At 47.8% G+C, this 13,641-nt stretch overlaps 1 protein-coding gene across 1 annotated transcript in view; it reads right to left on the bottom strand.

Annotated features, from left to right (window-relative positions):
* Positions 1 to 638: 638 nt before the first annotated feature.
* LOC122392081 (Na(+)/H(+) exchange regulatory cofactor NHE-RF2-like) overlaps positions 639 to 13,641 on the bottom strand; it is a 35,713-nt gene continuing 22,710 nt past the window's right edge. The window contains exons 2-4 of the mRNA XM_043386583.1: positions 12,823 to 13,185; positions 4,876 to 4,974; positions 639 to 3,165 (exon numbers count right to left, since the gene is read on the bottom strand). Coding sequence (XP_043242518.1) covers positions 2,923 to 3,165; positions 4,876 to 4,974; positions 12,823 to 13,185 — 705 coding nt within the window. The 3' untranslated portion in view covers positions 639 to 2,922. The remainder of the gene's footprint in view (positions 3,166 to 4,875; positions 4,975 to 12,822; positions 13,186 to 13,641) is intronic.

Below are 13,641 nucleotides of genomic sequence, written 5' to 3'. Positions count from 1 at the left end.
ATTTGCGACAGTAACCACAATAGACACGTTGCAGTTTGTAATGAATAGGTATGCATCTTACCTATTAATAATGCAGGTTCAGATGTGAGACGCACGCCCAGCACTTGCGACCAGACGTAAGTGCTGGGCGTGGTATAATGCATGTCATTGTATGTATAATCACCATGGATTGGATCCGGACTGTGTAAGACAGTTCCCAAAAGTTCTCTCAGAACCTCCTTATCTACTAGCCATCGCGGTACATTTGTCTGCTTCACTCGTCATTTGGAATGTCACCCCGCTTCCCCAAGCGACCTCCCGAGTCCCGATAGTCAGTGGCTACTGGCTGTCCCACTTCTCCAAGCTTCTCTCCATTCTGAAATCGATGTAGGTACAGATCCACTGCCTTCAATGGATCCGAAGTCGAGCCACCTGGCATGCACACCTCGTGCGTTTCACCGGTACTATAGGTAATTAATTTCCAGCCGTTTGGTCGGCGCGCATGAAAACCAAACCCGCCAAGGCAAGCCTGTTGTCTTTGGCGGCCATCTGTGCACTTTCCTTTATTGAAAGCGAACTTGATCCCATTTCTGCATTAGAACCTACTCATACGGACGTTTCGTTCACCTGTCCGCTAACCGCTTCCTGTCAGACGCGGGTTGGATCGGCAAAAATAAATGTATTTACAAACTGATTAATACAATCGTATGCTTAAAGACAGTCACGGACGTCCACATACAGTAATCACACCAAGTGCGGGGCGATGCAGGGGTCAGTTCCTGCTACACTGCCCTGTCAAGCACCGTTCCGCGCGCGCACACACACATACAAACAGAACACACGTTTACAAACGAAACGGGCGGGGCCACTCACCCCGGTGGTTCACAAATATGCCGCACTGGAGCTACTTAGAGTTTGGAAACGAAGTAGCGACCGAGAATCTACAGTCCGGCTTCATGAAGCTAAATTATCAATCCTACATGATCGTAGGATCAAGCTAATTTCAACGAGTTCTCGGAATTCTTTTGGAGCTAGTAGTTTTACAAAGTGTTATGCACCAGGTTTAGAATAGCTAGTTTAGCTTCATAAAGACGAATTGGGGTACAACTCTCAGCATAGGGGAATAAGATAAATGTTGAAATACGCATGCATACCACGGTGAGCTGGGCGGCATTGCCTGATATTGTTTGCGCGACACAGCGGAGGACGGTCATTGCATCGGGGAGAACCGTGCTATCGGGGAGAACCGTGCTACTTGCCAGGGGTTCACACCGAGCTAATTGGTCGGGGTTGTTCGGGTACGAAGCTAGCCAAGGTACAAACAGCCGGGTACAGTTAAGGCTTGGACGCTTCAGTCAGGCGGTGCTGGGAGGCCCGAAAGCCTCAGACGGGCCACGACCGAGCGCTGGTTGGGCACTGTTGCTGATATGTAACTATTCGAGCCGGAGCGGCGTAACGGGCCCCGACCGTCCGCTATGTACACACAGACACACACACACACGTGTACACAAACGCTACAGAATGTGCGCACGACGGCGGACGCACAGACGCACGCGGAAACATTGTGCGCGTACACACGCAGAAACGCACGGTGACTGCGGTGGCTGTGGAACGGAAAGTGTGACTTGACAGACGGTCATGTCATGTGACGTTAGGGCACATCAGCGCACGTCACGAGCCGTCACATCGGGTCACCTTGTGTCACGTTATGTGACGCAACGGGCGACAGCAGTACGTGACGTGACGCGGCGCGACACAGCTGACAGACAAGCTCACTGGCGGCGACAGGCTGGTTCAAAATCGGACGTCGAGTTCTCCCCTAACGCAAAGCTAGCCAGCAGTGCAACAAACACCCAACCACAGCGCTTGTAGAGCGGACGGACATCGAACACACTGACACTGCAAACGTTAACAACATCAGCACCCTCGCTCGCATACATTCAGAACACTAGCCGACGCACACTGCCTAATCACGGTGATCATTTTCCAATCGAAGCCCGGGGCTTGGGACGTTACGCGCACATTGGTCCGTTTATTTATCATGGCCCCAAACCAGCGAGAGAGCAGACGGGACGGCACGAAGCGACAGAACGATGACCAGCAGGTCAGAGGTGGAACGTCATACTGGGAATGTCGTTCGGGGGCCCTACCATCCGCAGTGAAAAATCACGCTGTTGTGTAAGCGTACCGCAGTTGCGCACGCGTTCTTGCGTACGAGGAGAGACCACGTTATGGTGTACAATTTATTTACAAAGGAAGCATTTGGCACTTGAATGTTAGTGATTAGTACGGAAAATGTCACTGGAATGCTTCATTGGAAAATGAGCAAATTAGGGACACACTAACAGCAGATAAAAAACTGCGGCACGTTTAACTGTAAAGTTATTGATTAGCACTATTAGTCTAGCCTGATCGCAGAACTGTCTTTAATTTTGTAGCAACGATACAATCTTGGTATCCTGGTAGTAACAACCACAATTACAATGAAGTGCTCCGATAGACAAATCTAAGTGGACATTTGGTCCGTAATGAATACATGACCACAACACGGACTGCCAACGCACGCTGGCATCGCTACGCCTAACATTGAACGTCAATGTGATATCCGCCGTCTCTCCACCTAAGCTGCACAGCTGACTGACCGGCGGCTCGCCCACACCGTGCCGGAGACAGGATATCTCCAGTCCCGATCGTACAGAGACAACGGCATGATGCGCTTGTTGGACTCTGGTGTTGATCTGAGCTAGCTGGATCGCTGGTCTGCACTCGGTTTGGAGGTTACTCTCCTTCGCCGCCAACCGTTCCAACAAACTCCATGAACGGACGCTTTCTTGGGATCGCAGCTCGCGTTTCGTCCTTCAGTTACATCCACAACTCTATCTCACCAAACACTGACCAGGGGAGCCTAGCCCCGCCTTCCCCATCTCTCCACACCCGCTCGCTCTACATATTCTGCACTATCTGGTGCCGCTGCTTGAAGGTGAGGTTGTCGTTGCGCGGGTCGTGACGCTTCTTGCTCTTGAGATACTCGCGCATCTCGGCAGCAGTCATGTTCAGCTTGAGGCCGAACTTGTCCGTTTCGGCGGCCGTGGAGCCCGACTCGGCCGATTTGGCCGACTCGACGGTGCTCGTGGAGCCGGCGGACGGGGCCGGCGACGGCTGGGTGCGCTCAGAGCCCGACTCCACCTGCGGCAGACGCGGCAGGGTGGCGTCAGTGGGATGTGGGACGTAAAACAGAGATGAGCGAGTAGTAAGATGATTAACAGTAATCCCATGTAAGTTCATAGATCGTTTTACAAAGTGTCCTATTTAGTCCGCAGCTCCTAGCCAGCGCAAATGCGGGCACTTATTGATAGGGAGCCTGTTCAGCAGCTTTGGTGAACATCATTATGAACGGTGAAAATAGTAAAGCAGTCAGCGCAGAACCATTTTCCGGGAAGATATAAAGGATTTGTGATTAGTTGGCTGGGAATTTCATGACAGGGAAAATTGCATGTGATTGTTGAGCAACAATCATGTTTTATTCAGCGCTCTAACAATCCCTAGCCATCAGAATCGTGTGCATCCCACCTTTCCGTTTCCACAATTTTCCCCCAAAACCAAACAATAAACATGACTCACACAACCACAACCCATTACGCCCACACACCACGTGGAGCGAACAGCTGGTAGCCGGTTGGGGCGAAAGTATACCACCAGCCGCCATTGAGAGCACATGCCTCGTCCAGCCGGCGCGCGCGGCAAACCGACAAACCAGCTGGACAATCGAACGGCAGGTGGGACTGGCGGTTGGAACCCGGGCCTACCCAGCCGGCTGGGCACGTTAGGGGACAGGTGATGGGTGGATGTGAGTCACAAGGCCATCGAGACGGGGTCTCCGTGGAACCGATGCCCGGGGGCGATACGTCAGACCTGCGGCCTCTGTCGGGACTCCCATGATCGTGATACGGCAGGTGGCGTGGGACACGGGGGAATGTTACGCGGAATGGGAATGGCGCAGTGAGTGCGACACTGGTGGCGTATCGCTGCTTGGTGCGTCTCAGCAATGTCGAAGGCGAATGTGGATGGATAAGACTGTGATATGGTTCGTGGGAGTTCGCGAACAAGATAAGAGTTCGTCTATCATACAGGTAGGCATTCAATCACATAACAGCACATCCACATTGAACCCAATAGGTACTTGAGGAGGTAAGTGTGTATCAATAATCAGGCTATCATTGAGGATAACCTAAAGCACGAGACACGTCAGCCGCGGCCGTTCCGAGGGGCTCGGAGTCGGATGGCGAACGGAAGGAAATCGCGGCAGGACTGAGTCAGGCTCTCACTGAGTCTCACATCCTGTGTCCAGTGGCTGTCGGCCCGGAGACAGTTCACGCCCAGCCGGACGGAAACAGTGACCCCGTTGGTGATTGGCTGGTGCGAGTGTACTGGATGAGGCGGGATTGAGACGGTCGGTAGCAGAGCGAGGACAACGGAAGCGCATTGGAGAAAAGGAGATATGAAAGCTATCGAATGCGACGAACGGCTGGTGTCTAGGGAGGAACAGTTATTAGACAAATGATGACGAAGGAAACACTGAATGATAAGAAGCAGTCAATCATATTTAGTGTTGAATGTGAGCTCTTTTTAGAGCAATAAGTCAAGTTTTATCTCAGAACTGTGGTGAAAGGTCCAAAAATCTTTACTTCGCCCGTCTTGGGTACTAATGCCTACTTTGGATCATCCAGAAACCCCGCCCTTCCACCCAAAACAACTCAGCTGGTCATCAAGATAACGTTCACATTATAAGACACTGCAGCGCCACATCCCCATTAGGAAAAGCTAAGCCAACTGATCCTTCCCTCGGGGACAATGAAGCCTCATAGGATCCCGCCTCCGACACACTCCGTGCATTACCTGGAGCGAAGTGTCAATGGTCGGCGATGAGACCTTGCTGTCACCGGCCTCCTTTTCAGCCGGTTTCTCAGACGGCTTCTCAGATTTCCGGTTGGCGCCCTGTGAAGCCGGATAAAAGGCGTCATGGTCTCAGTGGTGAATTGGCTAATAAGCAGATGCGACTAATGAAATGTGCGAAAGACGGTGGTGTATGGACGCGGCGTAAAAGAGCAGCGTAGAGCAGAAATTACTCAGCGCTGGTACGTACTTATAACTAATTTCTGTCGTAAAAGCAAGATACAGGTAGATATTAGTGAGTCTTATGCCAAGTTACACACATCCATCAATATCATAAAAATAGGGAATCATACGGCATTAAATATAATCATTTGCATATTATACATGTACCGAACTTTAAATCATACCTAACAGGGAAATTATAAATAACGTTACGATTAGGGAAAATATCGGTAGGCGTTCACCTAAGGACTGAGGACTACAGGGCAGGATGAAGATTCATTTTGTAATTTTAATGTCACAAGGTTACACCAAGATGAAAGTTGTTGCTGAATTACCCAAAAGCAATACTGAGAAAGAGCACCGTTTTGTTCGTTGATTGTTTCTGGTAAGATTAAATTACTTTCGGCTTATATAGTTGTTGAACTCCGACTTCGAGAAATGTTTATTATACGTTATAAAGTGTACAGACTTTAGAGACCGGTTAAGTCTCCCAGCGGTAAAACAAATACACAGATAAGCAGAATTTTTAGGCTACAGTGCTATCGTCACCGGAAGTCCTGTCGTTATGGCTTATGGAAAGGGATCAAATCGTTTGATCTTTTCTGGCCACATCGAAAGGATGTGACAGGCCAGTGGAGCCAAATATTCCTCCTCAATCATCGATATATACGGTGTCTGCGTCGAGAAGTTCCATCTCTGAGATCAGAGACCCGGTAGGATCACCTGTCGGCTCTGACGCCGTGCATCTGGTGGTCTCCCCACGGCTGGTGGTCACTCTATAATTCACAGCATCGGAGCGCCTCAATTCGGTTGACAGGGGCGTGGGGCGTTCTGAAGAAGGTTGATGGACAGGACTCCGAGACTCACATAACTACGAGGTGATTTGCGCAGGGTAATGTCCAGGCCAAATATGGATTGAAGGGCGTGTTTCAATAGGCCAATACAGCAATGTCATGAAGATTAATGATGTAACATGTTTTAGTGATACACAAATAGTTCCACAGTTGTGAACAAACAAGTGAACAGCGACATTTGTTAGCACAAAGTACCCATCTCCAGAAGCGGTTAGACACACATGAACTCAAGCTTAGCCAGTAATGAACCGACAGCACAACACGACTGCCGCACACAAACACATAAACCCGTCACCAAGCACATGTATCCGCACACCGCTGCAGAGTGCAGTGACTGCAACCGTCAAATTCGTTAGGTACAGTCGCAGTATTTGGTGACTCTGCAGCTGCATGGAGGGCGTGGGGTCATCAGAGAGCTTTGATCAGAGCGCAGCCCATAGTGCACTGAAAAAAACTTACACCTAGAGAGTTATTTTTGGAGTTTTTCCACTCCAGTTTGGCGAATAATCACGCACCAATGGCATATAATGATTATGTTTTGTAGCGTATTCTTACTCTCTGCACTGCATTAAGGGCGTTTTAGAAAGTTATTCTTAAACCTGGTACTATAATCATCTCTTTTGTGTTTTAGCAAGTGGTTATTCTATCTTCTAATTTTATCACGTGTCCTTTTTATTCTTTCGGGTTATAAATTTATATCAGTCTCAAAGAGGCATGGGATAATTTTAGCTTAGTTCACAGTGATAAACAAGGTCATTGGAATATATTTGTACTGAACTCCCATTAGATGGTAATAAAATTGACAGCTAGAGTACTTTTATCAAAACTGCATAAAAATAAACCGCTGTGGAGTAATTAGGGTAATTTTTATACTCCAATACGGCTGATAAATTGACGCGACAGAATAAAACTATTCTCATGTAGGTGTAAAAATTACTTCCTTCGTGATAAAACTATCATGCCCGGACAATAATTTTATAACCATGGAGTAATATTATGTGGTAGCATTACTAACATTATTCTTCGGGAGTATTCGGGAGCGTATTTCAAGCAATACTGTATCACTTTCTTGATAATCCTATTCCGTTGTGACATAACTAATCTAAAAGTGATTAATCTATTCGTCCAGCACAGTATCATTCCAAGAATAATATTTTCGGAATGTCTCTCCAGTTCGCGACCATTCGCGACCGCCATTGTGCTCAAGTCGTCAGAACCAAGGCCTTCTGTCAGAGAACCGAGCAAGCGTCCCAGTCCTCGAAGGTAAGCTGAAATTACTGTATACTTTGTGTTTTGTTAGTATGACTTTACAGTAATCCGTAGTATGACCATACAATCCAAGAATTGCGTTGACGTAGATTTGCGGACGAAGATTTCCGTGATGATGAAATTCTGGAAGACAAATTGTCAAAACAAATTGACAAATTGTTGTTACAAACAAACAAAACAAATTGTTAAAACGGTCATATCCGGACATCTACTTTTTGTTGTTTCTATCCTCCCAATATCACGATAGAAGAAAACACGTTTAATGAACGTATTTATATCTTGTTCAGTGTTCACTGCCTGATAAAGCTGTCCATGAAATTAAAAAAAACGGTTCTTTTCTTTCTCAAAGGTGACTCTGCGGAAGAACAGCTTCCGACAGAAACTTAGGAACAGATTCAAGAACTGTCGAAAGCCACTGAGCATTGAGCAACGCCGTCATCGACACGGAAAGACGAGCCAGGGGCATCGTTGTGAAAAAGCGTGCGGCAGCTGAAGAGGGGATGCCGGGGATGTTTCCCAAAACGAAGAAGTCGAAGCTAGACATCTGCACCGAAACCGCCAAGTTCAGTGCCAAGCTAAAGCACGCCGATGTCACTCACAAGACATCTGTTCTCAAAGATTCCTTCCAGGTTCGGCGGATATGCACCTCACGAGCAACCGAAACCGGAAGACTGGCGAGGAGATGAAGGAGATATTCCCGGATATGTACAGCGAAGCTGCCGTAAGTGTTGCTTTATTCGGTATTTAAAAGTCTTGTCTTATGTTATGTGTGATTGAACTCGAGATTCCTTTACTAACAGGGTAGTTCAGTAGGAAAATTTGACCGCCACGGTGACGTCACAGTGGCTATGCGTAAGCGTGGTGTAGTTAAAATGTCACATTTGACATCTGTGCCTTTTAAGGGTGGATTATCGAGAAACGGGGCTTCAAACATTCATGTAAACGTGTTTTTTTATAAACTTCCCAATTATAAGCTCGCCAGTTGACCCAGATGATCACCATCTTCCTATGTATTATGAATGCGGAACTTTTTTCCCGCCAGCGCGGCAGCGTGATGTAACGGTAAAGGAATTTTGAAACTCGTTAACGGGGGATCGTTGAACTGAACTAACTATATAATTAGTGTCACCATTTTATATCCGCGCTATCAGGGAACAACAACATCTGGAAAATTTGTATAATTTTTAACCCACTCCCTCTGGTTTTTCTACCGCCTGCTGGGAAGTCATCCCCCCCTCCCATCTAACTTGGCGGGTCCTAAGCAACGTAACCGTAACGAAACGCTCAAGGCGGAGTTGGGAATCTTGTCACAAACCATGACGAAAGCATTCCAGTCATTTTTATCAGGTAAAAGATCACCAGAGGTTGACACTTGCGTGGCGCGCTTTCAAACTTTTTGTGAGCTGGAGTAACTTACCTGACCTGACCTTCCACAATGATATAATGTTCACTTGATGTTGCTTGATGTTAATTCCATTCATTAATGTGATTTTGCGATGTTTCCAGGTGTGGACTGACTTGGGAATGATCATGGGGCTCGAGGAGGACGTGAAGGAGCATGTCCTGCACAAAATCAGACATACCGCGAAGAAGTATGCCCAGACGATGATAAACGTGGAGCCGGCCGACAAAGACGGTGAGTTTTGAACGGGCACAAGCACACCTTTTCGGATGAGGTGTTCCGCTAGCAACAATCGTGCCGGGGGGGGGGGGGATACTCTTCTTCTATATAACTGGGCTCGAGCCGATCATCGTAGACAATATATTCCAGGGCTGGAATAATGTTTAGATCTGACTGATTTTCTTTTAGCGAATGTCAAGTTAGGCCCGAGGTATTTTCGATAAATACGAGGTCAGGCCAAAACATTAGCCAAGACCAAGTGTAGGAAAGTATTGCCCACGCATGCTTCTTCCTGCACGATGGAGAAATGACGTTTTACATATCCCAATGGCGTAATACATTAATAGCAGAGGGCAGGACAACTGTTTATTTTCTTGATGATTTTTTTTTGGCTTAAAGGAAGACTGTCACCTTTTTTACACAAAACGGTTTTCACTAGACCTAACCCACCTATGACCTACCCTGAAGTCTGTTTCCCGAAATTCGGCCTAGTTTGCAAGATATCCGCAATTGGACTTCAGATTAAAAGCCATCACAACTGTGTGGAATATGGGAATGTAACATTACCATGTTAAAATCCCATCTCCCACGCTTTTTGTGATGGCATCAATGTGAAGTTTGAATGCGGATATCTCGAAAACTAGGACGAATTTCGGGAAACGGACTTCAGGGTAGGTCATAGGTGGGTCAGCTCTACTAAAAACCGTTTTAAACCGAAAACCGTAAAAAGGTGGCACTTTAACGACGGGCGGGACAACATGTTGTACCTCACCTTTGGACAGCCAATCGTCGTTGGTTTTGCTATTAGTCAAAAAGTGTTGTTTAACTCTAGTGATATTGAAAAGTCATGGTTGTCTCCATCCAGGTTGTCTCCATTCATGGTTGTCTTCATTGTCTCCAAATATACCACAGTTACATGCAGTTTGATACCTACTTGCACTCCATACTTAACCATGACAGCGAAACATCGGGTACTAATTTCTTATTTCACTTAAATATTTTAACGACGTATAATTATTTTGTAATTATGCACCACGTTTAGTTGCAAGAGTGTATCGTTCTACGCAAACGTATTACGCATCGTACTACGATTTTGAGAGTGAAAAGAAATCAGGAAGAAGCGAAGAATCGTCTCCAGATACTGTAGATGGCATAGCCAGCTACTGTACGAACGCGGTTCCTTGTTTCTCTCCTAGGTTTCCTTTACGTTTATTTGTACAATATGCATTGATGCCAACTGACTGCAATATTCTTTTTCACGGCAGACGACGAGCTGCTAGCTCTACTTGCCTATGGTTGTGGAACAACCATTGGCACCTTGGCGGATCCGAGAAACGGGGTTCGTCAGGCAGGTGAGGAACTATCGGTGGACGGTGTGGTGGTCTGCCAACTGCCGGCCACCAGGTTGGAGACCGTGGCCCTAATGACGGCCGCCCACGCTGTCTTCTACACAAAGTTCACGGGGCCCTGCAGGGCCCTGTTCGAGATTCTTTACCGGAGTGTGGGATTCGATGTAAACCTATCTGGCTTATCACAGAAGGTGTGAGAGGTTACCTAGGTAGTGTAGAACTGCAGCATCGGAGATGCCCACTTCGAATGACTGGCGACCTGTGGCTCACCTGTGGTTCAAGTGACTCGTGACTTGTGGCTCACCTGTGGCTGAAGTGACTCGCAACGTGTGGCTCACACTACTGGAGCCTCTGTATTATGACTAATTCAGCTGCGGCGGTCTCAGTACGCCAATGAGTCTCAGTACGTCTTTCATAGCCCAGATCACGCTCGTTTTATATGCCATCCGTGACGGTGGTTCTGTGCGCAGATGTTATTCGTTAGCCTCAGTGTTAACCACACACGCTCGTTTTATCTGCCATCCGTGGCGGTGGTTCTGTGCGCAGATGTTATTCATTAGCCTCAGTGTTAACCACACACGCTCGTTTTATCTGCCATCCGTGGCGGTGGTTCTGTGCGCAGATGTTATTCGTTAGCCTCAGTGTTAACCATAACCCCTTGTGAGTTGTGACCTTGAACGTCCTTCCAGTGATTTCGCATTGCGGCCGGCAGAGACGAAGTTTTGCCTCCCAGTTGAGACGCCGCTCCTCAACTAGGAAGCAAAATTACGTCCCTGTCGGCCGCAATGCGCCATCACTGGAAGTGCGTCCAAATTAAGATGTACGGGGACCCGCAGTTGCTACTGTACAGCGACCCTGAGTAAATTGTCCCAGCACCCTCACCAGGAACAGCGATAAGCTGTCAGAGGGCACGCACAGAAAACCTCAGCTGCTCTTGTACAGGGACCGTTAGTCGATATCAATGCTATCAAATGTTACTGGACAGGACAGACGGCTAGAGTTGGGGTTCGTGTACAGTAGCAACTGCGGGTCCCCGTACCTGCTGATGCTCAGGTACCATTCGTTAATCAATTGTTGGTGTTTCAATACATTGTTAAAATGCATTCCTTATTTTACACTTGGTCATAATATTATCACATCACCCCGCATTATCAGGGGTGGTACTTTTACACCGGGGCTTGATTTTACCGGGGAGTTACTCCGGGGTAAAATTATCGAAAAAAGGAGTGCTTTTTGGCATGGCAATATTATTCCCCGAATGGGAGTAATTTTAGTATTAAGTTAATAAAATTATCATCTGGTGTAATTTTATCCAAAGATAGCATACTTTTATCCTCCGTCATACAATTACTCCCTAGCGCGAATAATATAAGCGTTCGGATACTAAATATATTCTATATGCTAGTTTTATTCCCAAAAACTCCCCATTTTAGGCGCTTATGCCAGGTCATAAAATTATTCGATTGCAGGAGTGCTTTTTGGCATTCTAAAATTAGAAAATGGGGAGTAAGTTTTTTTTCAGTGTGACTCGGCTGGCGTGGTCGTTACGAGTCGGCATCCGTGAGTCAGACAAGATCCCGTGCCAGACGATCATTCAGGCAGCATGGTAGACGGTAGTGAATTCAGTGAATCAAACGGTGACTCAGTGCGCTGGTCCAGGAGACGCCTATATGTCAATGCGTGCCAAATAAAATGCTAGATCATTATGGTAACACTAGCTTAATAAAAATCTACAAAGAAGTTAATTGCTTACGGAGGCAATGTTATCAGCTTGAATCCGGAGATACGGCACAGCGATACAGCACGGCTGGTCCCGGGTATGACCATTGACCTGAAAAATCTCTAACGCACTCTGCCCCCTCCTCCGCCCCCGTCGCAATAAGAGAGTAACGGGCGCACATAGTTCCTATGGATATTGTGAAGTGTGGATGTCTGCAGCTAGGGTATCTTGACCGGCCTGCAGATCTCATGCCGTTCAGAGAGGCACCGGTCCTTGACACAACACTACTCTAATCCGGGACTTGTTCTAGGGGCGGCTTACGATCAAATATTGGACGCTCGTTAAATTCTGTGGCCAGACAGGTATGCATTGGGACAGGAACGCAAGTTGTTCTATGAAAAGATGACAAGCATTTGCAAAACATATTGTCCCGTTAGTTCCTTGATTGGATTTATCGGTTCTCTTTGAGCACTGGCGGGTGTAATTTTGTACTTATTTCCGAGAGCCTGTTCTGTCCATGCTGCTGATCTTTATCCAGCACAAACATTGAGATACGGTATGGGTATGAGGTAAAACAGCAGAAAATAGAGAAGCAGAAGAGCACTGCATCACCGCGCTGAGGTCTGTATCTGCCGAATTGCTGCACCATCCGGGCCGCAGCACGGGTCTGAAATTGGAGAAGCGTTATCGTTCCACCACCGGACCGGCCGCCGACCGGTCCTCCGGTTAGTCACTCCAAACACCGATCATACACACGGTAAGGGGTGAGTCAGTCGCCACCCGAACCAGCAGAGGCGTTAGACCAGCGCCGGGCCGCCAAATCCACCGAGGTAAGCTGTTTCCGTTCACCAGAAGAAGCTGCTGTACTGATGTCACGCCGTCACCTTCGCCGCAAACACCTTTACACCAACCAACCTCTGATGGTGACGCTTCGGGTGTCTTCTCTTCTGCGGGTTTCTCCGCCGGCTCATCTTCTTCTTCAGGTTTCTTTTCGGTGACTTTGTCTTCTTCGGGTTTGCTCTCCGCCGTCTTTTCTTCATCCTCTTTTTCTGCTGGTTTCTCGTCTGATGACTTCTCTTCTGCTGGCTTCTCTTCCACGGATTTCGCCTCTGTCTCTGATTTGACCTCAGACTCGGTCGTCGCCTCGGCGGGGGTGGCAGCGGGACTCTGTTCCTCAGAGGCCAGGTCTGTTTTGGGCGGCACGGGCGGCGGGGGCTCGTCGCTACCTTCCGCCTGTGACGCCGTCTGTTTTGCACTATCTTCAGCGGTAGTTTCACTCTGAAAACAGTGCCGAGTCAGCCTAAAACAGTCCCACAGGTCCAAAACACCCAGTTAGCCGATCATCCATGTCAGCAGTGAAGCTGGACCACATCTGAAAACGCTGAAACAGAAGGCTGCTTCGGGAGGTCCCGCGTGATGTCGGCAGGGCGGACAGTAAGACGGACCGCGCGACGGTGTCACGACAACGAAGCCATGCACGACCAAAACAGTGTACACGGACACGTCACGATTCAGTGCCAGACACAAAATGTGCACAGAAGAATATACATACATGGACAATGGGCACGTGCGTGTGTGCTTTACGATTCATATGGAAGGTATTCGACAAACGGATAAGTGAATTTGGACATCCACCGCACGTTCATCAATTCACAAGGATGTTTCGGTGCAAACGGTTTGCAGCGGACAAGAACTTCTCCCGTCCCGGTTTTCTGTTGAAGTGTAGGCGACATA

The sequence above is a fragment of the Amphibalanus amphitrite genome, unplaced genomic scaffold, assembly GCF_019059575.1.
Source record: "Amphibalanus amphitrite isolate SeventyFive unplaced genomic scaffold, NRLGWU_Aamphi_draft 000468F_arrow, whole genome shotgun sequence".
Classification (NCBI taxonomy): domain Eukaryota; kingdom Metazoa; phylum Arthropoda; class Thecostraca; order Balanomorpha; family Balanidae; genus Amphibalanus; species Amphibalanus amphitrite.
Note: the sequence above shows the minus strand (reverse complement) of the source record. Positions and strands in the feature narration are given on the sequence as shown.